At 43.0% G+C, this 27,439-nt stretch overlaps 1 protein-coding gene and 1 long non-coding RNA gene across 5 annotated transcripts in view; one reads left to right on the top strand and one right to left on the bottom strand.

The window, feature by feature from the left end:
* The window catches only part of LOC148001714 (uncharacterized), a 47,961-nt gene extending 31,109 nt beyond the window's left edge, over positions 1 to 16,852 (top strand). Inside the window, exons 1-3 of one of the 2 annotated variants that reach the window (XR_015636054.1) lie at positions 4,596 to 4,745; positions 11,038 to 11,097; positions 15,849 to 16,851. This is a non-coding gene — a long non-coding RNA (uncharacterized LOC148001714). Of the gene's footprint in view, positions 1 to 4,595; positions 4,746 to 11,037; positions 11,098 to 15,848 lie in introns of those variants that run through there. The other variant, XR_015636053.1, reaches the window with a different exon arrangement.
* Astn1 (astrotactin 1) overlaps positions 1 to 27,439 on the bottom strand; it is a 318,227-nt gene that overhangs the window by 15,834 nt on the left and 274,954 nt on the right. For all 3 annotated transcript variants that reach the window (NM_001430009.1, NM_001170603.2, NM_001430010.1), the window contains 5 exon segments: positions 1,268 to 1,368; positions 7,241 to 7,376; positions 8,374 to 8,525; positions 11,806 to 11,939; positions 18,815 to 19,083. In NM_001430009.1, the coding sequence (NP_001416938.1) occupies positions 1,268 to 1,368; positions 7,241 to 7,376; positions 8,374 to 8,525; positions 11,806 to 11,939; positions 18,815 to 19,083 (792 nt within the window).

Raw genomic sequence — 27,439 nt, 5'->3', positions numbered from 1 at the left:
TAGAAAGGGTCACCATTTGGGTCCCAGGAGTCCTATTAAATATTTATGCCACAAGAAGAATGGCAATCCATTAGTGGACTGTAATGAGAACGTGTTCCATTACAGTCAGATGTCTTTAAAAATACTGGGCCCATAGCATGCCAATAAGATTAGCTAGGGGAGATAATGTTCAAAGTTGTACAATGCTAAAGTATCCGTGGTTTTTAAATTAAAGCAGTGCTAGGTAGGCGATGCACTTTGAGCACTGCCTGCTGCAGGGATCCGTCATTGCACTTCTCAATAAAACCTCGATTGCTTGCTCTTCCGCTTGCTTTCTGTTCAAAGGAGTAGATAAAGAAAAGCAGTCTAGATCTCTCTTCCCTAAATGATTTTTGTCAGTGTAGTGTCACCCAAAAACCTTCTGGCACTGTGTCCCTCTTGGTTAAGATGATGTGTACATAGCCAAGAACTATATGTAAGGTAATGAGAGGCATTAGAGAATTAGCTTAGCAGTGGACCATCCCTGACTGGAATCTGCAGAGCCTCAGTGCTCAGTGTCTCTGCTAATAAAAAAGCTACGATTTCAGCTCTGCCTAATAGATGTCCCGGGCTTATAATATCACCTTAATTGGTGCCAGAGTCTAGAAGAAGTGCTATGCAGAACTGATGGACCCTGGCTTCAGAAATGTGAAAACTTTAGATTACGAGATGATGCCAGGGCCAGCCAGGGAGCATCTCTTGTGTGATGGATGATTGAGGAAAATTTCCTAGTGGACCAGGACCAATAGCAGTGAAGGAGCTTATACTGAATACACTGAAGAAATGGCACACAACAACTTCAAAGTAGAGAGTGAAAGATTTAGGTACCTCGAAGGAAGGGGCTGTAACTGATCAACTCCAAATCTGGTGCCATATGCTTTAGCTCGATACAAACGTTCATGTGTACCAATCCCCAGGAAGAACACGTGATCCATCTATGTCCTGAGGACAGAGATGGCTGGTGCTTTGCATGGACATAAGCACCTGCATTCCTGGAGACTTTATCAATGTCTGCTACTGACCCCTGCCTTAGGGACTCTATGAGATAACAGAACACACTGGAAACTTCTTCCAGAGTGCAGAGTGTCAGCAGTACTGACAGAAAGCTCAAAGTTCTACCTTGAACATGAATTCCTCTTTCTTGCTCCACCCCCGGCCATTCTGTTTACTCCTTTGGTTACTGGTTGCTTAGAGCGGCAAGGGTAGATGGTTGAACAATCATGTGTAGACATTGCTAACTTTCTCTTACCTTGGGCTTTGACATCATCCACCACAGGACATGGGGTCTTCACAATCACATCACTTGGTCTGGAGCGTCGCCCTGTATTGTCTACTCCCCAGAGGGTGAACCTGGCAGAAAGGTAGGAAGGTAGCATTATTAGAGGTGACACAACTAGGGGCTGGGGCTTAGCAGCTCTGTCTGGATGTCCAGCTTTATTTGAATAGGTCAGAACCCACTGGTCTGTGGTTGGGATATGCTGTTTTGAGAACTGTTTGATTAGAAACATCACAGGGAAGGACACTTTATCTCCACACAGAAGACTTAGGCACCACTGCTGAAAGTTCTCAGGCCCAGTCCAGACCTGCTCAGTATGACCTGGGAACTAGAAACCTGCAAGTTACCAAGCACTGAGTTCTCGGTAACTATCTTCTTATTTTTCTTTAAATCTCTCTCTCTCTCTCTCTCTCTCTCTCTCTCTCTCTCTCTCTCTCTGTCTGTCTGTCTCTCTCTGTCTCACACACACACACCTATTTGTCTGTCTGTCTGTCTATCTATCTATCTATCTATCTATCTATCTATCTATCTATTTTTGACAAAGGTCTCATGGTGTTTTCTAATCTTAAGGAAGGAATCTGTGGCCTCAAATGATCCTGTCTCCACCATGTCACAAAACTCAGATGCTTCTAGGTAACCCTGATGCCACTTATATTTTGGCAATCACATGGTTCAAGAAAGAGTAGATATCTTTGCAAAAGGATGGCTAGAACTTGGAATTACAGTAACTCCTGTGATCTCTATTTTCCCTTGTCTATAATATGGGGAGGATAATAAGCCATGGTGAGAATGAACGAGAGTAGTGGTGTACACAAAGCCTTGGAATCTCACTCCACCCTGTGTTAGCTCTGTCCTGCACCATGCGGCCCTGTGCTTGGCTTACATCTTTATGCAAAGACTGGTGATAAACCCATTCTTTAAATTCAGAAGAAAGCAGTCAGGATGAAGGGTCCCTGGCCTGTGCATGGCTAGTCACTCTATGTCCCATGTGTAGCTATTACAGTCACGGGTTTCCACTATGAACCAGGAATCCGGGGGAAGTGTCTTAGTCCAGCAGAGGGCACACTGGGACTAAGGCAATCCCATTGGATGATCAAACTGATACAGAAAGGAGAGACCCTGGAGACCTGACCATGAAAATAAGTTCTGATGTCTGCACAGGGCCTCTGATAACTAATTAGGCCACCCCAAAGGATGTCACCACCACCTTCCTGCCACTTTCATCATGCCACATTACTATAGAAAGCTGTGTTTACTGGAAAACATGGATTTTTTTTTGTTGTTGTTGTTGGTTGATGTTGTTCTTCTTGGTAGAATTATGGGGAGGAAAGAAAGGAGGGGGAATAAATGAAAGAAGGATGACCCAGGTAAATGACAGCTGGGCCTTAACACTTGAACCTGTGAAATAGAAAGCAATGTACACTACTTAATGATTTTTCCAAGGAATGTTTTCAAAAGAGAGAAGATCTCATACCTACTGTTCACAAAGAAACTCAGAGGGCAGTCAGAGATGAGACCCAAATGCCCTGAGATGCCATGCACCCTTCTCTCTTCTCTCCTTAAACTCACATCAGTGCTATGGAAGGCGTAAATAGACGGACTCCATCATATCCCCTGGTCTGGTAAGACCTGAAACGTAATGGCCTGCTTAGATCCAAAGGCAGGGGCCAGATTGTAGCCATTAGGTGCTTAAAGGGCATCCTCAGCTATTAGATCAGGAGCAAGCTTTGGGTTTTCTTTCTTATCAGCAGAGAGAATTCAGGCCACTCCGTCATGGTTGTCTTATACCTTGCTCCTAAGCCCTGCTCAATGGCCTTCTCCAGTAGCGCCACCAACCACAGTCCTTCCTCACCACATGTGCCCTGATTCCAAATTAAACATCTTACCATACTTCTCCTGCCACACCTTCCCGGAGAGACCATGGGGCTCCACAGATACCCATTATCCCCATTCCAGTCCTGGCAGCTATATTTTTTCCTCATTTGACCCTGTGTGCTTCATCAGCTTCTTGTCCTTGTTTCTGGACTCTCAAACCTGTACCTGGTACTCCTGGCCCTTTTGGAAGTGTCTCCATTTCTGAGTTCACTTAACTGTTAATCAGGTCCTAGAGTATATTCAACTAAGGTTCTGAGGGGTATAGTCTCAAGGTCCCATGGGCTGCCCCCTGTGGTCTGTGATTCTCATGTTTTCTGTAATCCCTAATAGTATGTGAAGCTGAAATTCAGAATAGGGCAAATTCATACTTTTGGAGTCTGAGACACTTTTAGTGGAAGTAGATCCATTTTTCTTCTGCTTGGTCTTCAAGGTTTGGTCTTTCTTGTAGACTCCATCAGTTCTAGCAGCTGTTCTTGGGGGAGCCAGGAGATACGAGGCCCTGATCTTTGTAGGCTGGCACTCCAGGCTGGATGGGCACAGTCTTGGGTTACAAGGCTAGCCCTGTCACCTGCTGTGCTCATAGGTAGCAGATCTTCTTCCATGGCCCTACACCTCCAGTTAAGGCCACAATGTGGCTACTATTTCCATTGCTAGTCAGCTGAAGGTACCAATCTCAACTCTGTGGCTGGAGCCACTATTTGCAGCCCACCATAATTTAGTCCTGGACCTTTAATTCTTAAGTTTTCCTGGACTATGGCATCTTATTATTTGGGTACCATGTTGGTACCCAACTTGAAAATCCAGATATTCCCTGTCTTTCAGTCTCTGGGATGGAGTCAGTCACGAACATCCAGCTAGTCCACACTCCAGGCACTCTGCTTCCTATGTTGTCTTGCTGTAAGTTCCAGCTACACTATGGCAGATCCTAAGCTGGGACAAAGATGTTCCTATTTGATTTAAGTCTCCCATACTCTGTAGGGCAGTAAGAGTGAAATGGAAGTTACGAATCTCTGACTAACAGCACATTTCATTTTTAATATGAGGCAGATATTAGGAAAGGAAGTGCCTCACACAACCTTCCAAGTACAGACAGAGCTTGACCTTCAGTTCTCTTCCGCAGCAGTTTCAGACCCCACAGCCCCCTCAACCCTGAACACAACCTCCCCAACCCTGAGATACCCAGAGCAACCAGGGTATTACACTACTATGAAAGACTGGGGAGCGCTTTCCACATTTTCATTTGGAAATGCCACATGCTGTCTGTCATTAAAGGAAGGCCTTGTTTGTTGTTAGCGTTCTCATTTCGCCACAGCACTCTCTAAGGACAGCAAGAGGGTTAGCTGGAATTACTGACAGAAGAGATAAGCCTTGCTCCAGATCCAGAGGGCTCACGTCTAACTCCGTTTATTGCTTCTTCCAAAGCTTCTGGGCTTCCTCTCCAGCCACAGGCTGGGACCTTTCAGTGCATAGTTAGCTTCATGGTGATGACACCATGGAGGCATGTGTGCATGGGAACCGACACAGACTGGCTCAGGCCCCAGGGCTGGGCCTTAAAGGTCTGGAGCTAAGGAAAATGGTAAGGCTGTCAGGGGCTGCCTACAGAGCTGACTGTGTCACCTGCTGCTTTCTTGTTTTCTTCCTGCCAGTATGGGGGCTTTTGCTCATCCTTTTCAATCATCTGTCTGCTGTTGTGAGCTCAGAAATGCAAGGGCAGGTGTTGTGGTGAGAGGGTGGTGGGAAGGGGAGGCAATCCTCTGCAATCTAAAATGAAGATGTTGGATCTGTCACACTTTAGGGAGTCCTTAACTGTGTTTGGGCCACAGGATCCATTCTCAGAATGCTTCTCTAGTGACATTAAGTGAAATATATGACAAAGAAAGCCAGCCAAAACTCAGACATAACTTTATAACCCTTGTAGAAGACCAGCTTTTGCCTCAGACTGCAGGATGATGTTCCTAGATTCTGGCCAAGGAACCTGAGATAGCTTGGAAGTAAGATCCGGTGTGGGAAAGAAGAAACACAGCTTCAGTTCCTAATCATTATTTACAGCCTCAGCTCTGCTTCTGGGGGAAGTTATTCAATTCTACTGAACCTCAGTTTCTTCAGCTATAAAATAAAGTCAGTCAGGGCCAGATCTCCATAAAAGACAGCTAACATCCTTCTAGTTTATAAGAAAACTTGGGTGCAGAAAAGTTACGGGTCCCATTTAAAGTCACTTTATGGTTAGGAGCAAAACCAGGCCTAAAGGATTCTCTTTTTGTACCAGGAATGCAAGTTCAAATATTCTTTCCTCCTCTACGTAGAAGAATGCTTCTATCCCACAGTGCCCTTTTCCCACACACTGGGTCTCATGTACAGGTCATCACATGTTAGTCGGCCAGGATCTAAGAACATCATCTTGCATGCAAAACCAAGAGCTGGCCCTCACTGGGGGCTATGAAATTACATCTGAGTGTCAACTAGCTTTTTCAGCAATCTGCAGTGCCATCTAGTGGAAACTGGCTGTCCTTTAGTCTAGTAGCCTCTCCCACTTCTGTAATCAACACTGACAGGAAGTAGGTGATTTACAAAACATAGGAAATGAACACTAGAAGATCATCAAAGATGTTGAATGTGGGAGAGGATCTTAGCCTCCGGTCTTTGAGCAGGAAACAAAGTCAAGACAAGGCTAACTTGAGGAAGGTCCTAGACTGGTAATAGCCTTTCTAAACAAGCCATGCCTACCTATTGTTCCAACAGAACTTCTAACTTCCTAATTAACAAGTAGGAAGCACAGAGAGGAGTTAACCCACCCTCTTTATAAATGGTCTTAGGATTTCTGGTCTTCAGTCCCAGATCTGTATTCCTTTGTCATGAGCCCTTCCTCTGAGGGGCCACAGCTGTGCAAATATCAAGAGAGCTGTTATAGGTCAAGGCATCCTTGCCCAAAGAACAGACATTTAGTCTTTGGTATTTGCGCTGTCATCCTTGTATGTGTGTCCATTCCAGATTCTCAGATGTTACTTGTCTTTATTCATTTTACATTCACTCAGTACAGTCCTGACTTACATGTCCTATTTGAAAGAGACACAGTTGAATATCTAAGTTCAGCACAATCAATGACACTCAGATTTCTAGTGCTTCCCATCTTTGAACTCCTTAGGAGAGGAAGTGGAGATGATTTATTCTGGAAACCTTGACTCTCTGCCTGTGACCTCATCTGTAAACTGTTAGATGTTTTTCATACTGGTGGGGTCAGAAGGCTTCCAAACTGCATCACTGTGAATCCTGTGTTAGACCGTGGATTTTTCCACCATGACTTAGATGCTATCACCATATCTCCTCTTTTGGCATCTCTTATGTCTCTGCTCACAAATATTTTACAGTTGTTCCCAGAGCACAGGAAGAGATGAGAAGAGTTCAGTGAGAACACAGGGAATGTTCCAAGCACGGTGATATAACTCACTACATTTTCTTTGAAGAAAAATGCTGACCAGTTCTGAACTCTATAAATTATTTCAGAGCCACTAGAGATGGCTTTCTGAAGCACAGTTCTTGGCATTGTCCTCTTTTCTTTAAAAAAAAAATGAAGCTTTTCTCTGACATACAGCATTCAGTCTGACTCCCAGTCTCATTTCCTTCACCTCTTTAATTCACCATCTGCTTCAGACCAATCGGACCACCCACAGCTCCCCTTCATGACTCTTTACCTTTGCCCCAGTGACTTTTAACCTAGTGTGCCTTTCCCAACGTCACAGAAGCTATTGATTTCTATACAATCCAATTTAGAATCCAGCCACCAACTCTACATAGAATAAGTCACTTCCTTCGTTCTTCCCAATGTGTCCCTGGCCTTTCTAACTAACATATACTTGAGGTACAATTATCTGTTTATATAGGTCCTCTGTATATTGTAAACCCTTTGATGACAAGACTTCTTCCAGAAGTTTCTCCGTAATGTTTATTGATATAAAGCTGCTGAGAATAAAAACAAAACTATTACAAAGTCACTGAAGTAACTTGGTTAATAATGGGGAGCCAGCCAGGACGCAAACTTTCTGGTAAGGAAACACTAAGGTGTGTACTACTCACATGTAAATGGTGTCAGGTTCCAGGCATCGGATGATGAGAGAAATCATGGTGAACTGCTTGTCTGGCACCTGAGATGGCATGGCACATGGAGCCTTTGCTCCAGAGATGATGTCGTCTACAAAGCTCAGCACTGTTTCTGCATAAAGGAAAAGAATGGGGAAAGCCCAATAAACAGTGATGTCCAAAACATGAGCAATACCAGAAGAACTTGCTGGAACTTCTTAACTTCCCAGAGGAGGAAGGAAGGAAACCTTGGAGGAAATCCGTCTTTTCTGATGGTGTCATTGTCAGCCAATCAGGTGAGAGCCATTTGTCCAGAATTACCTCAAGGACTACTAAGGCAAAAAGCAAACGGCTCGTCTGTGCAATTTTCCATGAAACACCTGGACACTGATGAGAACACTTGTAGTGCTGGGCCCTGTGCCCTAATATACCTTAGCAATACCTGTGCACACCCAGGAAAGCACCTCAGAAACAGCAATGGAGAGCTCTCCATGCTCCAAAGATGTTTCTTCAGACCTCATTACCAGGTTCAAGCGGAGCTCTTAGGTTATGGGCATCCTCATCCCCAAAGAGGATCATTTTTTATGTGAAAGACTTAGGATTATTGATGATGGCTTTTCTCTACGTGTTGGTAGTAAGGCATGGGACTTTTATTTCTGTGGGTTATTTCTAAGGCTTCCCTTTTCTCTCAGAACTTGACAAAAGTCAGTTTGCTTTAGGACAAGATGTGGATCAAGAGCATCTGTTTGCACATGCCTTTGCCTAGAGGGGGTTATTAGCAAAGGAATTTTTGTTTTTTCTGTAATCATGGCAGTGGTTAGCAGAGAATTGTTTCTTAATTGTGGGCTAGGATAACTAGTGTACTATGTTGTTGTTGCTTGTAAGTGTGCCTAGAGGCAATGAAATGGACACCTCTTTTATAAATAAAAGAAAAGCAAAAATCAAAACAAGATTTTTGTCAGACACTCACCATGCAAAAACTCTTAAATGGACAAGATGGCTGCTGCCTGTAAGAGACAGTAGTTGCTACTATTCCATGCTTCTCTGTGCTGCCCTGTAATACTGGGGACTTGAAGCAAGGCCACAAGGCAAGGTATTCTTTTCTTTTTCTACTTTTGGAATATGCTCACCCGTCTCTACTTTGGAGTGGTCCATCCGGTCAGTGACTTTCTCTTGCCGGATCAGGTAATCTACGATCTGCACTCCAATTGGTGGCTCTGAATGCTCCCACTCCAGGACCACGAGGGTGCTGCTGGGTTCGTGTACTGTGGAAAGTCTCAGCCTGAGTGGAGAAAAGAAGAAACATGAAATGGGAACTCAGCTGGGACTTGTGTCATCACCTCAACTGCAACACTTCAAACTCTTCTTACAAATGACAACTCTGAGCACTTTGGCTCTCTCACTAGATGCGAATGTCTCCAGAGACCTAGGAGGCTTATGTTTGGATCTTGTAAATGAATAAACAAGTAAAGGTGTAAAGATCAAAGAAGGTCTGCCTGGTACATGTGTTTGGGGATTGGTCTTTATTGATAGGTCTTTTGTATATAGTTTGAAATATAATATCTGGGTTTTCTCTTGAGGAAGCCTAAGCAAATATTTTGTGTGACATTGTATCTCAAAGCTCACTGAATGTGGCATCCAAGAGAATATTGCATTAATAAGAGCACAGTTAGTTAAGTCCCATAGCCATCAGGATGGGGCAGGCCCTCATTGCCCAGCGCCGTGGTGTGCTGTGTCTCCTTCTCCAGTCCATCTGCTGACTGAACCTCAGAACAGGCTCAGCTCAAAAGTAACGCTGAAAGGAGAGAATTGGCCATGTGGCCACAAATGACACTCTTTTGGGCGTGATACCCTGTGTCTGCTGCTTAGGACCTGATGTTACTTTCTGTCGATCTCTTTGGGTGCCTATGGATCCTGGCTCCTCTGTCAGTCCCTCTTTGTCTTTCCTTTCAGTTCGTAGTCTCTCACTGTTTTCAAGTTGTCTTCGCCTTGAATGTAGCTTGGCCTTGCTCTCTCATGTCTCTCTGCACATTGTAGAGACTCAGTAACCAGTACCAATGTTCTCTGGGGTGGCTCTCCTGATAGCCCAGGTGGTGTCAATTTGCTTCCTTGTTCTGACTTCTTATATGTGGCTCAGATTTCCTTCCTGCTTCTAATTCCTAGTTTCTCTCCAGACCACTGGCCTGTGAGGGTTTTTCCAGTTTTTGCTCACTTGTAGCCTCCCTTGATCACACTGTCCCTAGCATTCACCCACATCTTTGCCTTTGGTTCTTCTACATCAAAAGTGTCTGCAGCCCTCACCTTCTCTACCTTCTACCCAGCTCGCAGGTGCCTTTGATGGTCTCAAAACCCAAAAGACGAGACAGCAGAGCTGGATCGCACCGAGTGACCTGCAATGTCCAGTTTCAACTCAAGACATATGTTCACAGTGTTTACGCATGTGATACAACTTTAACATGAAATCGAGGGAGGGTGTTTGGAGAATAAGAAGCAGTTCAACTAGTAGGAAAATAATAAGAAACACATGGTCGTCTTCTAGCAGCTACTATGAAGGAGTGCATAGTTTTCATATGACATTAGGGTGGACTAGATCCAAAACAGTGCGGATATTGACAAATTCATTAATTAGAGTCATATGCAGAATGCTATTTGAAGGGGGAAAAAACATTAGGACACTTAAGTTAGTAGCTGAGCTTTCTGAGAACTCAGATTCTGTGAAAATAGGAACTAAGGCCAGCCCCTACTGAGAAATAGAAGTGTGTGTGAGTTACACGGACTTACATAAAAGTAGAGTCCATTTCTATTTCTAACTACCAATTAAAGTGCAAGAAATTAGGATCTATTACTGAGAGAAGTGATCAGAGCTGAGAAGAAAAGTGCAGTTTTATAGTTCTGCAATATTTTATAGTTTGTTCACCTTGGTTTTAGTCATCATATTTGGCTTATACATGTTTAGAAATGAAATCAGCCTTCAGATATTGTAACTGGATCTTGTGTGCCTCTGTTTGATAGTTCCCACGTTACCTTTTTATAGTAACTTTGTTATATGGTGACTCTAACAATACTAGATACTCTTAGTGGTTCCTTTTCTACTAAATACATTTTATTTTATTTTTTACTAATTAGGAACTTGTTTTTATTTTGATTTAAATATCCAAATTACAACTACAAAGAGCAAGAAGCCAATGGCTGGAATATTTATAGACACCTAAATAAGGAAATAAATTGGTTTGCAGTGATGGTCTGTTGGTAATATTTCCCACTTTCTCCTTCAGTTTTCTCTTCAACATCTACCTTGCCTACAGACAGGTCAGAGGGCATCCTCCATTTGTGGATTCCTACCTACTGTCTACTCTTTTGTGCAATTAGCCCTCTAATCACTGCAGGTCTTGATTCTCATTTGGGGCCCTTTAGTCCTTATGAAGGCAGGGGGTCATGTGCCACCATCTTGTCCTAACAATACTTTCACAGAAATAACACTTTGTGCCTTCACCCCTGTGGAAGACACCTTACTACAGGATAACCTGAATTCCTATATTGGGTCCTGGCCTCTCACTGTGGCCAGTTCTGTTTAATCTCCTCTTGAGAGATTAAGAATTTGGACGGGCTCATCCTCACCCATCTCTGCAGTACCCCATGAATCCTTTCAATATAGACATCCCCTCAAGTCCACTCCAGGTTTCCGCTCTTCACAGTGTGTGTTGCTTACAGAACATCCTTGCTCCAGCTATGACCCCATCTACCAATTTTCTGAGATTATTTAAAACCTCATTATCTGTATTTTTTTTCAACAGAGCTCCACCTGTTCCTCTGCCTACTGAACATTTATACAATTATCCTTCGGTAGTTCATGGGTAAGACCAAATGGAACTGGCCTTCTCCTTCTCCTCAACACTGCATACCTCCTAACCGGTTCCCTCTCAACTATGGTTCATCCCCAGAGTTAACAGTCACCGTGACCTGTTGGCTTTAACCCAAATCATTTCAGTTTTATTCTCTCTGGCACTACAGCCACTCTCAGCCATGTCCTGCTTCCTGCTCTATAACTGAGGGAAAATATAATCTTCTTGAAGTAACTTCCTGTTCCATTCGTTAATTGAAAGGGTGGCAATAAGAGTGTTTACCTAGTGCATGTATTGTCTGGTACCCAGGAAGTCTGAGAAGTGGTAGTGTCGTTGGTCTCGTTCTGCCCTTACTACAGACCTCTAACTTCCCCGGTAGCAACAGTACTGGTACTCTATGACTTTCTTTCCATGCTGTCTTACCTCATTTAATTGCTATTTGCTCCATAACGTCTTTATTGCCTAAGTGCAGGGTCAAAACCCAGCTCTTTACATTTTAAAAAATGCAAAGATTTGTCACACTACTTCCATTAAACAGCTCATGTGCCTGCTCCTTCTATCATACTGAAAGTTCCCGATGGCAGGAACGATGCAACTTTCTTCTTTCCAATTCCCAGCATTCAGCCTATCACTTTGAGACTAATATCCACTCCATCCTGTTTTTGAGTAATGGTGCTGAAGGCATACATGCAGGAGAGCGACATGGGAAGGGAACCATACACAGGCTGTGGGAGGGGCGCACAGGTAGGGAGTCCATCCGCTCCAAAAGCAGTAGAATCACATCGACACCAGTCCTCAATGACATCTCCAGTCCCTGAACACCAGAGAGAGCTCATGGTGGCCTCCTGTAAGAGCTGAACAAAAATAGCAAAGAATAAGTGTTAAGAAACCATGGCTGGATGGTCTTTATCAAGAGACCTAGTGTCAGGATCCTACGTGGTCTTAGGTCACCTTCAGAGAAAAAGACTGTGTCACCACTGCACCAACGTTCTCTAGTCTGAAGCTGTCTCAGAAGATGGAGTGTGGGATAACCCAGCCTGTAGAACATGGGATGTCCCTTTCTCTTTAGTGTAGTAGCTCGACTCTGTCACCTGTCACCTTAAAAACCAAATGTGTCACATTACTGTAATCCCAGCATTTGGAGGCAGGAGAATCGGAAGTTAGAAGGCAGTTAGATACAAGTATTCCCGTCTCAAACAGAGGGAAAGAGAGAGAGAGAGAGAGAGAGAGAGAGAGAGAGAGAGAGAGAGAGAGAGACAGACAGAGAGACAGAGAGACAGAGAGACAGAGAAAGGGAGTAAGAAAGAGGTATAAAAAGGAGCTTTCACTTTGAAAGAAAGTCAGTTTCCACCGTGTGTCTCCCTCACTTCACTCTATAACACCTCACACTGTAAGTTCTAGAAACATTAACTTCTTTACCTCCCATCTTTGGGTGGCCTGCATTTGCTCTTCTTTCCTCTATCTACCCAGAAGCACTTTGCCCTTCTTCAAATGCCTCTCTGTGCATCCATACCAGCCTTATCTGTCCTGCTCTAGTCCATCATGGTCCCTCAGCCTGTTTGTTGGTCCATATTGAATATGTGTGTGTTTCTGCACAGGATTGTGGTTAGACACCTTTCTTTGACTGTGAGTAGGAAAAGCTGTGTAATATAAAGGCTAAATTCTCAATCTGTGTCAGTCTTTGTGGATGAGACCCTTGGCTTTGTCAATTATTACCTGTGACCTTCGGCACATTATATAAACCCAGTTTCCACTCTGATAAAATATCACTTTCTGGGATGGAGAAATGGATCAGTGGTTAGAGGCACTGAGTGTTCTTCCAGAGGTTCTGAGTTCAATTCCCAGCAACCACTAGATGACTCACAACCATCTGTAATGGGATCTGATGCCCTCTTCTAATGTGTCTAAGGACAGCAACAGTGTACTAACCTGTATAAAATAAATAAGATTTTAAATAAAACCTTTAAAAACAAAACAAAAAACCAAAAAATTATCACTTTCCTAATAGTGATGTTGTGACAGTTAAGTGCAACAATCTATGTACCACACCTGATATACATTTCTGTTTTTGAATTACATAGAATCTTATAAAAATTACAGTCTGGCATAGTTCTTTACATCAAGTAATTTTATGGAGATAGTTTCTGTGGAATAAAAAAAAAGCAAAGATAAAATCAGACCAAAGAGGCAACATCACTTGTAACAATGGCAAAAGAACAGTTCCCGAGGGCTCAACTCGGGTAATCTAAGAATGAAAGTTCCAGGCTATCTATGCTCCAAGCTGTGTCTCTGAGGCATATGATACCTTTGGCCTTGGCTTTTCTCCCTTCTGTTCCAGTACCAGCTTGTCCACATTGGTAAGCTAGGGAAAGGGGACATAACTGCCTTATAGAAGTTCAGACTCTAAAATCACAAGAAAAGAAAAAAGTATAGAAAGGGAATGAGGAAGAGAGGATGAGAAGAAGGGGGGAAGGAAGAGATAAGACTCTACAATCACCTATACAAACAGCCATACATAGGTTCTAGTCTTTCAAAGTTTAGTATTGGTTATTATGGTAATATGCTTGACCCATGGGAGTGACACCATTAGGAGATATGGCCTTGTTGAAATAGACATGGCTTTGTTGGAGGAAGTGTGTCACTGTGTAGGTGGGCTTTGAGGTCTCCTAGTGCTCAAGTTCAACCCAGTGCAGAAGACAGCCTATTTCTGGCTGCCTGCCTGCAGAAGACAGTCTCCAGCTGCTGCCTGGGGAACAAGGTGGAGAACTCGCAGCTCCTTCTCCAGCACCAGGTCTGCCTAGATGCTGCCCTGCTTCCCACTGTGATGATAAAGGACTAAAACTTCTGAAGCTGTAAGTCAGACCCAAGTAAATGTTTATAAGAGTTGCCTTGGTCACAGTGTCTCTTCATAGCAATAAAACTACAAGAGAGTTACGTAAGGCTATAAGCTGAATTGAATAAGGATCCAACTGACTCCACTCCCAAGACTTAGAGTTTCTAAGAAGCAGGAACTGATTCTTGCTCATAGTTATGATTTATACAGTGTTTCTAATTTGTAAGGCCAATTTAGATACTAACTCTTGGGTGGATGATGATAATAGCTTACAGTGAAAGTTCTGAGAGTGTAAGTTAGATACTTGTTCAGGGTCATAGGCTAATGAATAAGACTGTCAGAGAGTGGACCATGATGGCTCACTGAACAGAAGCTCTTCTCAATACATGCTGTTAATTAACATTGACTCCGCCATCAAGTTACTTACTTTATCCTGTTCTGATTGAGATTCAAATAAAAAAGTGAGCTTTTCAAAACGAAGAAGATAGACTCTTTAAGATAGACAGACTAAAAGTGCCTGCTGCTTGATGGTGTCTTCAGTCAACACCTGTTTGCTAACCGTCTACAAGGGGCCATTTCCTGTGCTAAGCACGAAGGAAGGATGCAATGACGCAAAAGAAGACACATATGGTCGCTGTCTGCATACATTTTCCAGCTAGATACTAAACAAGCAAGCCGGATTCATGTAAACATCCAAATTCCACAATAGCGTTGAGGGGTCCTGGTGAGAAGGTGAGGCTCTATGAGATCACACAGCAGCAGGAAGCCTCCACAAAGAGGGAAGGAAGCTATTTGGTTGCAAACAAGAATGGAATTCTTCATCTGGGGGGAAATGGGTGGAATTGGAGGACAACACGTGCAGTGAAATAATAACAGATAAAAATACAGGTGCAGGGCTGGAGAGATGGCTCAGCGGTTAAGAGCACTGACTGCTCTTCCAGAGGTCTTGAGTTCAATTCCCAGCAACCACATGGTGGCTCACAACCATCTGTAATGGGATCCGATGCCCTCTTCTGGTGTGTCTGAGGACAGCTGCAGTGTACTCACATAAATAAAGTAAACCTTAAAAAAATACAGGTGCAAATTTTCTCTAGGATATGGAAGTATAGAAACTCTAGACCTGAAAAGAAAGGAGGAAATGTTAAGTTACGGGAGAGGGGCAAAGAGATGGAGAGGAGCGGGAGGGAGGCTGACTGTGATCTAGGTACAATATAAGCTTGTATGGAAACATCACAGTGAAACACACTAAACTGTGTCATTACATATTGATGATTTTACTTTTTAAAGTAATCTGGTCACAAAAGTTGTAGTGATGTAGATAGAAAAGCTAACACTAAGAAGAATGGATCCTCAATAAAACTGGACTTCTAAAACCAACGAAATATATCAATCCGTCTATAAGATCCACAAGGCAAAGAAGTTCTTTGACAGAGAGGTAGGGCTAGATTATAGATAGTCTGTAAGAAGTCCCATTTCAAGAACAATAATAAACCGCTCTAACATTTTAAACATGAAAACATGATCAAAATATTAATATAAAAATACGGCAAGGCAAACATGCTATAATTATTTTAAAAGTCATTTATTCAAAAGTTTTAACCCTCTACCTTTGATACATGCTACTCCATGAGAGTTCCTACTTCTGAATCATAGGTAGAATCTAATTCAACAAGTTGGATAGGGTATGTAATGGCTTGGATATGAAGTGTATTCTTCAAAGAAGCCTTGATCCAAGGTGTTGGTATTACTGAGAAGTGGTTAGAAGATACTAATTTCATCTATATGTCACCACATTGGTTGATACATAACTTAAATAGGCATTGGGAAGTAAGCCCTAGTAGGAGGACATAGGTTACCAGGACTTTGTTTTACAGGTTATTTATTAGTCTTGGAATAGTCTTCTTGAATTCTCTTTGCTTTTCACCTCCAGGATGGAATACGGCTCCTCCTCCACACAGCCCTACTCTCATGATCTTCCACCACACCACAGACCCATAGTCATATGACCAGGCAACCATGGACTCAAATCTGAGGAACTTCGATATTCCCTCCTTTTAAGTTGATTGTGCTGGGTGTTTTGTCACAGCGATGAAAAGATGACTGTTATACAATTGATAAGAAGGACCAAAATGAAACTCTTTTGTAAAGGAAGAGAAAGAGAAACTTGACTTTTTCAGACCTACAATTTGCCATCCCATGCACTCCCTGAGGAATCCATACTTGTTAACAGATGTGATAAAGTCTAGAAAAAAACAAAGCAAAACAAAACAAACAGCAACCCAAATGCTGGCTTGCCTTTCTCTTAAAAAGGAAACATCTGAATTTTTACTTCATGTTTAGCAGTCGAAAATTTATTCATCCATTCATTTAGCGGAGTATCAACTATGCACCAAGCTATAGAAGACAAAGCATTTCTTATAGGCTAGAGTGAAGTAAATAACCAAGCAACAAGTATGATCACAGAAAATGTACAAGTGAAGATATGTACACATGGAATGGAAGTTCCGAGAAGGAGTCTGAGTTGGACTGGGAGCACGGTGGAGAGGTCTCTGGGAGACAATGGTGCTTGAGCTGAAACGTGGCATGATGGTAGGACTTTCCCAGTGACAGAAATGTGATGGAATATATTCTTGGGACAGAGATTTGTAAGGCCAGAGGTCAGAATTCATGAAAGAAAATATGGTGTGTTTGAGGAGGCAAAAAGAGTTAAATTTTAGAATATAGAGTACTAACAACCACGTACGTGAAGACAGACAGGATCGTAAGCAGCTTTGTAATGTTGTGCTAAGGACTCTAAGTTGCACTCAATGTGAAGATCCATTAAATTACCTTGATGCTAATGTGGCCAGAAGTCTATATTGTATAGTAATTGCAGGTGTTATATACAAGGACTAACAAGAAGATTGCTGCAATAAAATGTTTGATATTACAGTGAAGAGTTAGGTTGTGATGGGGGTCTCAGATAAAAGAATAGATACAGGATATACGTGTTGCTCTTGATGATAGAAAAGATACTGGGGATGACAAGGACACTGGTTCCCTTTAATGAGATGGGGACACCAGTGGTATCTATTTGAGAGACAAGGTAAGGAGCTAGAGTGTATTGGATTGTTGAAATGGTCTAACCAACTTGTTTATCACAATCACAAATTTACTTGCCCTATGACATCAGAGATTATCCAGTCCATCACAAGGACAATAGACCAAAGAGGATAGCTAGAAGATGAACGCGCATATTGAAGGGGAAGATGACACCAAGTTACCAGTGTCACACTGAACATCTGTCCAACCCTTCCCCATCTTCTGGACCCCTTGTCTAAATTTGTCGACAGAAAGTAAAAGCTAGAAGAAAAACCAGAGTTGCAGAGAGGATGACAGAGAAGGAATGTGTCATGTAAAGAAAAGAGTCCCCTGGTAGCGAGCAAACTCCATCGTAGACTAGCTTGTATATATCTAGAAACTGAAGTACTTAACACTGGGCCAGATGGGCAATGTCTTCCTGCCCCTCTCTGAAAACAGATGCAGGGGAAATGGAAGGGTGTTTGGCAAGCAGGGAATCCAGAGAGGGGCTGCTGGGGTTGAAATTCCTTAGGCATCCTGGTGTTGATTGACAGCCCCCAAGTTCTTTGTCTCCCACTGAGCTCTTCTCTGTTCTGAAGCTTTGTGCACTCTAATTCGAAGGATGACCCTGCTGAGCTCAGCTCTCCCTGTATCCAGCCTGGTGAACCAGAAAGTTCTTGGTTATCAGATGCAGCAACTTGAGGGGGTACGACGTTAGGCTCTCAAGGGTACCCCTGTGTTAATACCACCACACCTTTGGGTGCCCAATGAACCAAGGGCTTCCTTCTTTCAAGTTCTTCTCTCCCAATTCTCTTCCCATAAGCCTCTCAGATTCAGGACAAATGTGTAGGCCAGCAAGAACCATTTGTCTTATTGTTCCTGTGGAGGGGGAGAACCTATATTTTCAAACACTCTTTGAAATATCTATGGAAGAGGTGGGTATGTTAGAGAAACATACATACAAAATCCCTCCTGTGAGTCTCAGCAACACCTATGATACCAACTGTGACACACCAGGTGTCTCCTCCAAGAGAAAAAAGGAAGCAATTATCACCCCACCTGGATGGGCATTCCACTCCTCAGGTAAGCTGTTTGGTTATTTGCCTTGCAAATTGTCTCAGAAACCTCCCACCCCGGAGCCTCTCTACTTCAAGTTTGACATGGCTAGTGTCTCTGTGTGTGTATGCTGCTTTACTCTCGCCTATATCCTGAAGGAAGAAGTCACTGCTCCTCCCAACCCGGTGCCTGAATCTTACTGGCTCACACAATTTCTCCTAAGAGCTTTAGGGACAGAGAATTAAAGAGAGAATGAATGGTTGGGAAATACCATAAACTTCCAGCATAGTAAAATGTGGGAAGATCAGCACAGATGTGGTGTTTTGTCCTTTAAGCCTGTGATGAGCAGGGAAAGGCCCTTGCAGGTGAAGGTACTAGGACCTTCCTCTTGGACCTGTTTTTGACATGCCCCTTCTAGTCCAGGTACAGTTGGTTCTAGGTTGGGAGATCAGTTAGACTGGTTCACCTGCTCCAAGGGGGAGACAGAGATGAGTGTCCTTATAACATGTCCCCTTTGGAAAAGGTATTACAATGGCTTTCCATTGCATGTGCTTTCCTATTTCCTTCCAGCCCCTTTTACTCAGACTTCAGTAGTTAGTCCTGAGTCACATTGTTGTGGGTATTATAGAGTTCATTGATTTGATTTGACTGAATATGTAAACATGCAAATCTAAACAAATGAGTTGCTGCTCTTAGCTGAGTAAAAAGATCCTGCCACTGGCTTGCTGTGTGGAGAAAGGTCTCTATGCCTTCCAGAACCAAGTATCTCAACCCTCTTACCCTCTGGGTCTGGTTATTGGTCACAAGTTCATAGATGGGGGATGCTCTGGTCACTTCCAGCAGAACCGGCTCAGCAGGAGTTTCAGGGCTGGATGTCACATGACACAAAGGACAGGATGAGGGACACCGTCCCTTGCTCTGGCACTCCATCCGGACTCCAGCTGCCATACGCTTGGTGCCAGAGTCTGACAGGCTAGCGATGTATTCTGGGAATGTCAGCACCTTGGGATCCCTTTCCCGTTCTTCTGACTCATCAGATGGGGAGTTGCCTGCCAGACAGGAGAAAAAGAAACAGTGATGGGGGGCAAGATAGCAAGGACTGCCATGACTTGGTGGCTCCTGAGTTCTGAGGTCTAACCTTGAGAAGTTGGAAAGTGTCACTAAGGGAGTAAGACTGTGACTCTGTCATTCTACTTAATTAGGGGCAAGCATCTTCCCGGTGACATACAGAGTTGGAAATAGCCTTTCAAATATAACAGGTTGTTTCTCTTCTGAGAATCATTGACTCCACTCATGCACTCAGAGGGATGTGTCTGCAGTAAGTCTGTTTCCCAGAAAGCAGATGATAGCAACAGTGACCGCTCTATGCCTTGGCTTCTTCATAGCTCCCACCTCTAGTGTTATCAAATGAATGCATAAAAAAATGGTTTGAAGACACACATATGGTTTCTAACATGCAGGAAGCACTCAGCAACACAATCTTGGTCATAATTACAGCTGAGGTTTATGGAGCCTTCCTATGGCATTGGGGTTGACTCAAGATCTCCTTCAGCCATTACATAACCATTGCCAACAGTCTACCATTCTACCCATTTCTACATATCAAGAAAGGGCAATATCATCAAGGTCCCAAAGATAGTGGATTGTGAAACTTGGTATTTGAAACCAATGCTGAGTCCAAAGTGTTTAAGTCATACAGCAAGACCAGCATTGCTTGTCTGTATAAATAACTCACGTGTTGAGAATGCAGAGGAAAGTTTGGCTTTTTCAAAAAGATTTTTCTTTTCACTGTTGTTTGCCACTTAGGAGTTAGCTACACAAATTCTTGATCTATTTTCAGTGACAAACATGAGAAGAGCCTACTAGAGAATAATGGTTTGTTCCCCACACAAGAAAGCACCATTTGCTCTCTCTTCCTTCAGCCCTCCTGTTTTTCCATTTTACTCATTAGCTGTAAAGGACTCTGTGGACAGAACCCTCCAGATTCTCAAGCTATTTTCTGACAGTTGGTGTCCCAAGCAGGAAATGATTTTGGAGAGACTTCTGTGCCTTCGGAGGTGGTGGGTACACAGAATGTTCCGGTCTCCAGTGGGTGCGCTAAGAATGCCATACTTGATGGGATGCAGTGTGAACTGGTTGAAAGGCCTTGCAAAGTGGTTCCGGGAGGTGATTGGGAGATACGACTCACTGACTTAGAAAAGCAAATGTTCACTCCTCTGGGGTATGGGGAGCACACTCTAAGCCCTCTCTTACTTGCTGTGTAATGTGGGTCCATGTGGTGAGGTTCTCACTGTTCTGGATTCCCAAATAAAGAGCATTATGTGAATGAGACACGGCCAATCCTGACAGGTGCCATCTCTTGTGTCTGAAGGCACAGGATACACTCAGTGACTACGGGAGTCAGTCTATTTAACATTTATATTTACTGAATCATAGATTCAGGATTGCATTCCAGTCCCTCCTGGATTGTAGGAAAACTAGACAATGCTGCTCGCGCACGCACACACACGCGCGTGCGCGCACACACACACACACACACACACACACACACACACACACACACACACTAAAAGTCAAAGATTATGACATCAAACAGAGCCCAGACTAACCAACCTCAAATCACTTCACCCACAGGTTCATCTTTATAATTATTTAGGCTTCTGCATCTCAGCCATGGTTCTGAACTTTACCTTATGCTGAGAATGGATTGCTAGCAGTATTTGAAAAGCCCATAGACTAGCCAAGGCTTTCTATACCCCATTTTTGATCTAATTTCTTGACTTCTTCAGACTGCTGAGTGACTGGTTAAATAGGTGGAGGCAGAGTGATCTTTGGGCAGTATCTGGTGTCTGTGCAGTCTTCTTGAGGTTGGGAGCCTTTTTCTCTTTGGCTCTAATCACATTATCGCCAGAGACATTTCTGTAGGGAGCCACAGCCCTCCTTTGTTGAGACTCCATTCTGAACACTTGCGTATCTACAATATGACCACTAGATGGTGGTAGTTGATCGAAAATGACAATATTCCATGCCGTGAGACCAGGCTAGAGAAAATAAATTTTCAGGATTCTAAGGATTATGTGGTGTCTCGATATTCTAATGGCTCTTTTTTCCTAATATACAATAAAAACTAAAAAGCAAAACAATTACAAATTATGTACCTCATACCTCTATGAGGAAAATATGAAAACCAGGCGACAATGACAGAATAATTGAAAGAAAGCTCACAGGAGAGTTTTAAAAGAATCCTCCCCCAATATCCTTAATTTTGAGTAAAAGTTACTTCAAATGTGAAGTAATAGGCCAACATGTTTTTCTCTTACCTTTCAACAAACTTTCCTAGGTCGCTATCTAGATGAATTGTACTGAAATATACCACCAGAGGGCACTGTAACGTGAGTGCTGTGTGGCGTTAACGTTCCTGCCCTCCAGCTGGCCATCATTAAAGCTTGTAATTGCTGTGAACAAGAGGGGCTGCTCCCCTTGTTGCTGTCTTCTGGCAATGCCAATTAAAATCAAGATGCAGTTAATCCCTGTCAATACCCATCCACCCTACATTCTTGGCAAGATTAAAGAGTACAGAAGGATGGCTGAGGAAAGCATATAGCCGGAAGTGATAGGTGTTCCAAATGCTCCTGCTTGCTTTTATCTTCCGGACCTTATTCTTCCCCATATCGGGTCTACATATCAGGTCCCTGCTGGAGGCCAAGGCCAAGGCCATATACCTAGCTAACACCATGCTCACATGAGATGGAACTATCTAGAAAGAGGCTGGATTTATACAGAGCAATGAACAGTGAGCTCCCCAAAGCCATCTATTCAGTCTCCAGCCAAGAATAGACATGGGCACGAGAGAGATTTTTCAAAGAGAAAATCCATTTTCTATGCGCAGCTAAAGATACAATTGGGAAATGGTCCTTAAAGTGATGGGGTCCATCGCTGAAGGCCCACATAAATCTCCCTTACCCCAAAGACAGTGCCACCATTTGCTGCATGGGAATGAATAACTCAGATCCAAAACTCTTCAGGAGAGTCTGCTGTCTGCTGGTGAAAAGGTGGGAAGAGGGAAAGCCACTTTATCTCCTATGACCCAGTGGTCTCCTCTTTGTATTGGCTACTCCTATTGCAGTCCTTGAAACTTTTCACCATCCTATGGCACCTACGTAAAGATGCTCCTGGAATCTGAAACACCGTGATGCTTCGAGAGTACATATCTACTTCAGTAGATACACGGTCTTTGAACAAAAGAAATAATCTATAGTTAAGGTCTTGAAAGATGATGACCGGCAAGTGTGTCAGCTGATAAAAACCAAACAAACAAAAACCAAACCAAAACAAAACAAAACAACACACTCGTGGTCCTCACCACTGGTTTTGCAGAATCCACACTTTTGTTCTCAGGGAGGTCTTCCTGTCTGGCTGTGACACTTAGCTTTCTTACAAGTGGAGGAATATTCAACCTGGAATGTAGCTAACTACCGTAAAGCTGCAAAGCACTTTGCAAAAACAGTTTGCTATAAATAAGTGCCATTTGCTTTAGGCTAAATCTGTATCCTCCAGCACATAGTGGATGAGTTTCCCCAATAGAATACCATGGTATGAGAATACTGCCATCCTTAATGCTCAGAATCTCATTGTATGTGTGTGTGCCCATGGCCTTAGGCATGGACATATTGACCCACCTCAATTCAGGGGCATATTACAATGAAGAGAGTGACCCAGCCATTCTCATGCAGGCTCTGCTCTGCCTGTGTGAACTCACAGGTCACAAAGGTGAATTACTTGTTGTGAAGTAAATTGGTACAATTCCTGTAGGATTCTGAGAACTGCTTAAAAATCTCTCTCCTGAGCTGGTGCCTGAGGCAACGAGATGCAAATGACATCACAGCTAGGACTACACAGGCAGTTCATTAGGCAGCAAAGAAATCAAATGCAAACTAATCAGATCACAGCTTTGGGGGATAGCTTCAGATGCTCGCTAAGAAAGGTTGACATGGGCCAATGAACTACAGATCGACAAGATGTACTGGAAGACTGCCCACCCACAGCCAGTACCCAACCTTTACCCGATCGACTGTGTGAGCCATGATTCCAAGTGATCCAAGCCACGATTCTGACGCGCATCGCCCTCATCTCAGGTCTTCCAAGTAGAGGAACCCAACCTGGCATGTCATTAACAACCCTAAAATAGGTTCCAGTCAGTCTCTTCAAGTGGTTAATATCTTTGAAAATAGTTTTGAGGTCTGTTGGGACTTGAACTGAAACTTGACTTATGCCATGAGCACCTATTCTCTGAGATTCCAATCTTACCTACGAAGGACATACACTGAGCACTTACTAGGGTGCCAGATGCCTGGTCACAGCGGCCCGAAGTCAGGAACGGTGCATTCTCACCTTTGTTCCCTTAGTTGATCTATTGTCTGTGTCTCTATGCATATCTATCTGTAGCTAGATCTATCATGCTCTCATCTGTCTCTTCATTCCTTGTGTATCCTGGGATAATTATCCTAAGCTCTAAGCATAGGTGTGAATAGTTACAAAACGTCAAGCTTAAAGAACAGAAGCAAAACATTTGCTAAACAGTTCTCCTGTCCCTCACAAAATTCTCTAAGAATCAAGTAGAAAGGGCAAGGCATTGCTGAGGGGATGCTGACTCTGTGACTCTAGCCAAATGCTTTTCCCTAAGTAGCAGTGTCTTAGGTGCCTGTTAGGGCATCCACTGGTACAGGTTACATGATGTCATACCCACGGTCCCTCTATTTGTGGCCACCGTCTCCTCCACACTCTCTTGGCAGCCTCTTCCTCCTCTTGCACATCTCAGCTCAACAGAAGGGACAGATGATGCCCCAGTTGCTGAAACAGCTCATCTCAAATTCCCTATACTTTACTTTCCCTCTCCCTCCCTCCTCCCCCTCCCTCTCCCTTCCTCCTTCTCCTCCTCCTTCTTCTTCTTCCTCTCTCTCTCTCTCTCTCTCTCTCTCTCTCTCTCTCTCTCTTTCTCTCTCTCATTTAATCTTAAATTAAATTCTCTTCCCAACCTATATCCTTTTCTCCATGTTCATTATAGTGAAAGGGAATTAGCAGTTTCCCACTCCATGGATGGCCTCAGTTGTTGGACTTTTTCTTTATCTCTTGTCAGCTGGATGACTTAGGACAGGCTGCATGGCCTTCTAGAGTCTAGAATTCCTTTTATGAAAAGTAGAAATGTCTAGGCTGATGGATACTTCACCAATACGACATACAACACAACTGAGCATGGTGATACATGCCTGAAATCCCAGCACTTGGGGGGCAGAGGCAGTAAGATCAGAAGTTTAGAGCTATTCTTTGGTACAGATGAGTACAAGAATCTGTCTCAAAACACCAAAACAAAACAAGCAAAACTGTTAATCACAAAGTTAATCTTGAAAAGTCCTCAGGACACAGCAAATGTTCTGTCAATTTATTTACTCTGACCCTGCTTGTTCACTTACCCTGTTCTGCCTGCAACCAACATCACAATATGCTGAGTACCGTGAAGGACAATGCCTTGCTCTCTAATACAATACCTCACAGAGCCCAAAACAAATATTTATTGAATGACAAGAGTGTTGATTGAATAATAAAACCTTTTCCAATGAATTGTATATAAAGTGATTATGTTCTGTCTTCTTCCAATGCCAACTAGACAGCTGAGCTTTAATTAACTTGGAGCACTGTTGTCCTAGGTTCATTTGGAATGTTCTAGATTTGACTGAACAGTGGAGGAACTGAGTGGTTTCCATTCCTCTCAGGTATAAAGGATTTTTCAGAGCCAACTCAGTTACAGAGACTTAGGTAAATATCATAGAAATTTCATTCTGCAAAATTTTAAACTGTACATTTCATATCCATATGGATATTGAGTAATTTATTTACTGGAAATGTGAGGATTTAGGCTTAAGAATGGGAATATGCAGAGCAGTCAGCTGTGGTGCTGAGGGACAGCAGTTGGAAAATGTGGTTAGAAAATCTGAGGAAGTTGTCTCAAATAATGTCTTCATGTAGCAAAAAGATCAGGACTGATGGCCCAGGGCCCAGCAGAATGTAGGCAAGGCCTGTATAGCATGGAAAACACCAGTAGGGGAGGGGAAGGGAAGGGAGTTCTGGATAGATCTGGGGAACAGAGGCGTTCCAGGGAGACTGGGAGTTTGGCCTTACATGTGTTTCTTCACCAGCACTGAGAAGTAACTGGACTCTAAGGGCTGACATAAGGAAGGGAGACACCTGGAGAACTACCTTCTACAGCGTCCCCAATCTCCCAGGCTCAGCTGGCACACAGGAACCACTCCAGGTTCTTGGTTCTCATCCATCAATACCCAGTAGCTCCAAGCACACAGCCTACTTAAATAATGGAAATCATTGGTTCCCATATGACTTACGTATTCAGAAAAATGAAACAGAGCAAAGCAACAACAGAACACAACAAGTGTTTATATCCTACAAATGAATCCTAAAAGGACCCTTTCTTCGGGGCGTGTCCTTTCTTTTGTTCTAACATTAATATCATGTACATTTCGGACTCAGTCTTTTGTTATTTCATTAGGAAGTTTCTAGAAATAGTGCCTCTTTGCTATCATCAGACCCTGCAGCCAGTCCCTAGAGAGCAATTTCCAAGGCTGTGGTGGAGTGTCTGTCTTCAGGTCCACTGACCACTTCATAAAGTGCCAACAGCTGGGGTATCCAAGGAAAGATGTCTTCTGGAGAAGTGGATGGATTTTTTGTTTAATTGACACTTATCCAGAAAAATAAATGCTTTCTTTTTCTGCATTCCTTGTTGACATTTTTCTTTTCTAAAAGCACAGCATTCCAATCTCCTGCCTGCTTCATAAAGCATTGCCTACCAAACAGAATTAAACCTTTCCCCCAAGTGCCTCCAGGTGACGGTTTTGTTCATCAATTATGACTATGCAGATTTGGAAGTTAGAGGAGACAGAAATAAAATGGCACCAATGCCCCAGTGGCTTTTAAAAATTGATAGATAACACAATGTTATAATTTCTTAAGCTAATCCCCTTTTCACTGGCTTGTTTTCTAACGAATAAGTGTCGGCTTGAGGTCCCTTGCTAATTAGGTTCATGTTAAATTTAGATTTGGTGTAGGTACAGTTTTTAGTTTTCGCCAAAAGCTGTTAGTCAGCTTTGGCATGGGGATAGTGAATTCAATAATAAGTGGTCTAATGCAACAAGCATCCCATAATTCCTCCTTTGGTCAATGACAATGACATTGGGGTCAAAGTGCAGTCAATGAAAATTTATGGTATCAGAATTTACCAAAGAACTATAAGACAAACACCAAAAGAGCCTTTAAAGTTAATCTGAGATCTCCATCTGTGCCCTTCTTTTAGAATCACAATTTTTGTGTAAAGAAATAAAGCGAAGCTAACTCAGTCAGATAAGCATCTTTTTCTGGAGAGCTTCTGGCAATCACCTTTGCACAGATCATACATCTCAGGAGGGGTGAGGATCAAATCCAAGAATTGCTGGGAAGCCCTAAAGATTTTGCTGCAAAAACAAACTTCTCGATTCAGCCGCATTGTTAGTCCCCAGTGTGCAAGAAGCTGTCTTATGCTATATTGCACTGTCATGGCTCATGCCCAGTGCTCCACACTTGAATGTATTCAAGTCAATGAATGCACAGGAATAGAAAGAAGCAATAGGAATTATGTCCATCCTGTAACTAAAACCCTCAAAGGATAGTCTAAACTTGAAGATTCACCACATAGGCAACACTAGAGAATGGAAACCTTAGCCAGATTATCCAGAATGGTTTGCTAAATGCCCACATGGGAATGTGGAAGGCTGTGCTGAAACCATAGTCATTCAGACCTAAAAATAGAGATGCTTTTTTACTTTCCTTTCTTTCATTCCTCTCCCCATTCTAACCCCATAATCCTTCAAAGAAGTAACTCGACTGCAATCTTGCATTGACAAACACAGGAAACATGGTCAACTGTACTTGGTTTTGTGGATCCTGTCCCACTTATGTCCATAAAGGGGACATACCCAGTGCATGTCCAAAGAGTCTAGCACTGGTGTTGTGAAAAATAATCTTGACCTTGGCTAGATTATAAGACTTCCGTGTGTGTGAGATGTTGGGAATGGAAACTTTAAAACATTGTATGATCTACTTCTCAGTTCCCTCCCATAGCCCCATTTCTTTAACTTCTAAATGCCTTTCATGAAAGTCAGAGCAGATCACCAAGGTTTGCTCTCACTACACTGTGATTCTCAGTTTCCTAAGGCTCCATCTACAAATCACCATCAAGTGGTTTAAGTTTAAAAAAAAAACAATGCATTCTGAAAGATAAAAGTGCAAAGGGAAGGTGCAGTCCCAGCCATGCTCCCCCTGGAGGCTAGGGAAATGGCTATCATTGCTTCTTCCAAACTT

The sequence above is a fragment of the Rattus norvegicus genome, chromosome 13 (assembly GCF_021556685.1).
Source record: "Rattus norvegicus strain SHRSP/BbbUtx chromosome 13, alternate assembly SHRSP_T2T, whole genome shotgun sequence".
NCBI classification, from domain to species: Eukaryota; Metazoa; Chordata; class Mammalia; order Rodentia; family Muridae; genus Rattus; species Rattus norvegicus.
The sequence above is the reverse complement of the archived record's forward strand: the minus strand, read 5'-3'. Positions and strand labels throughout refer to the sequence as shown.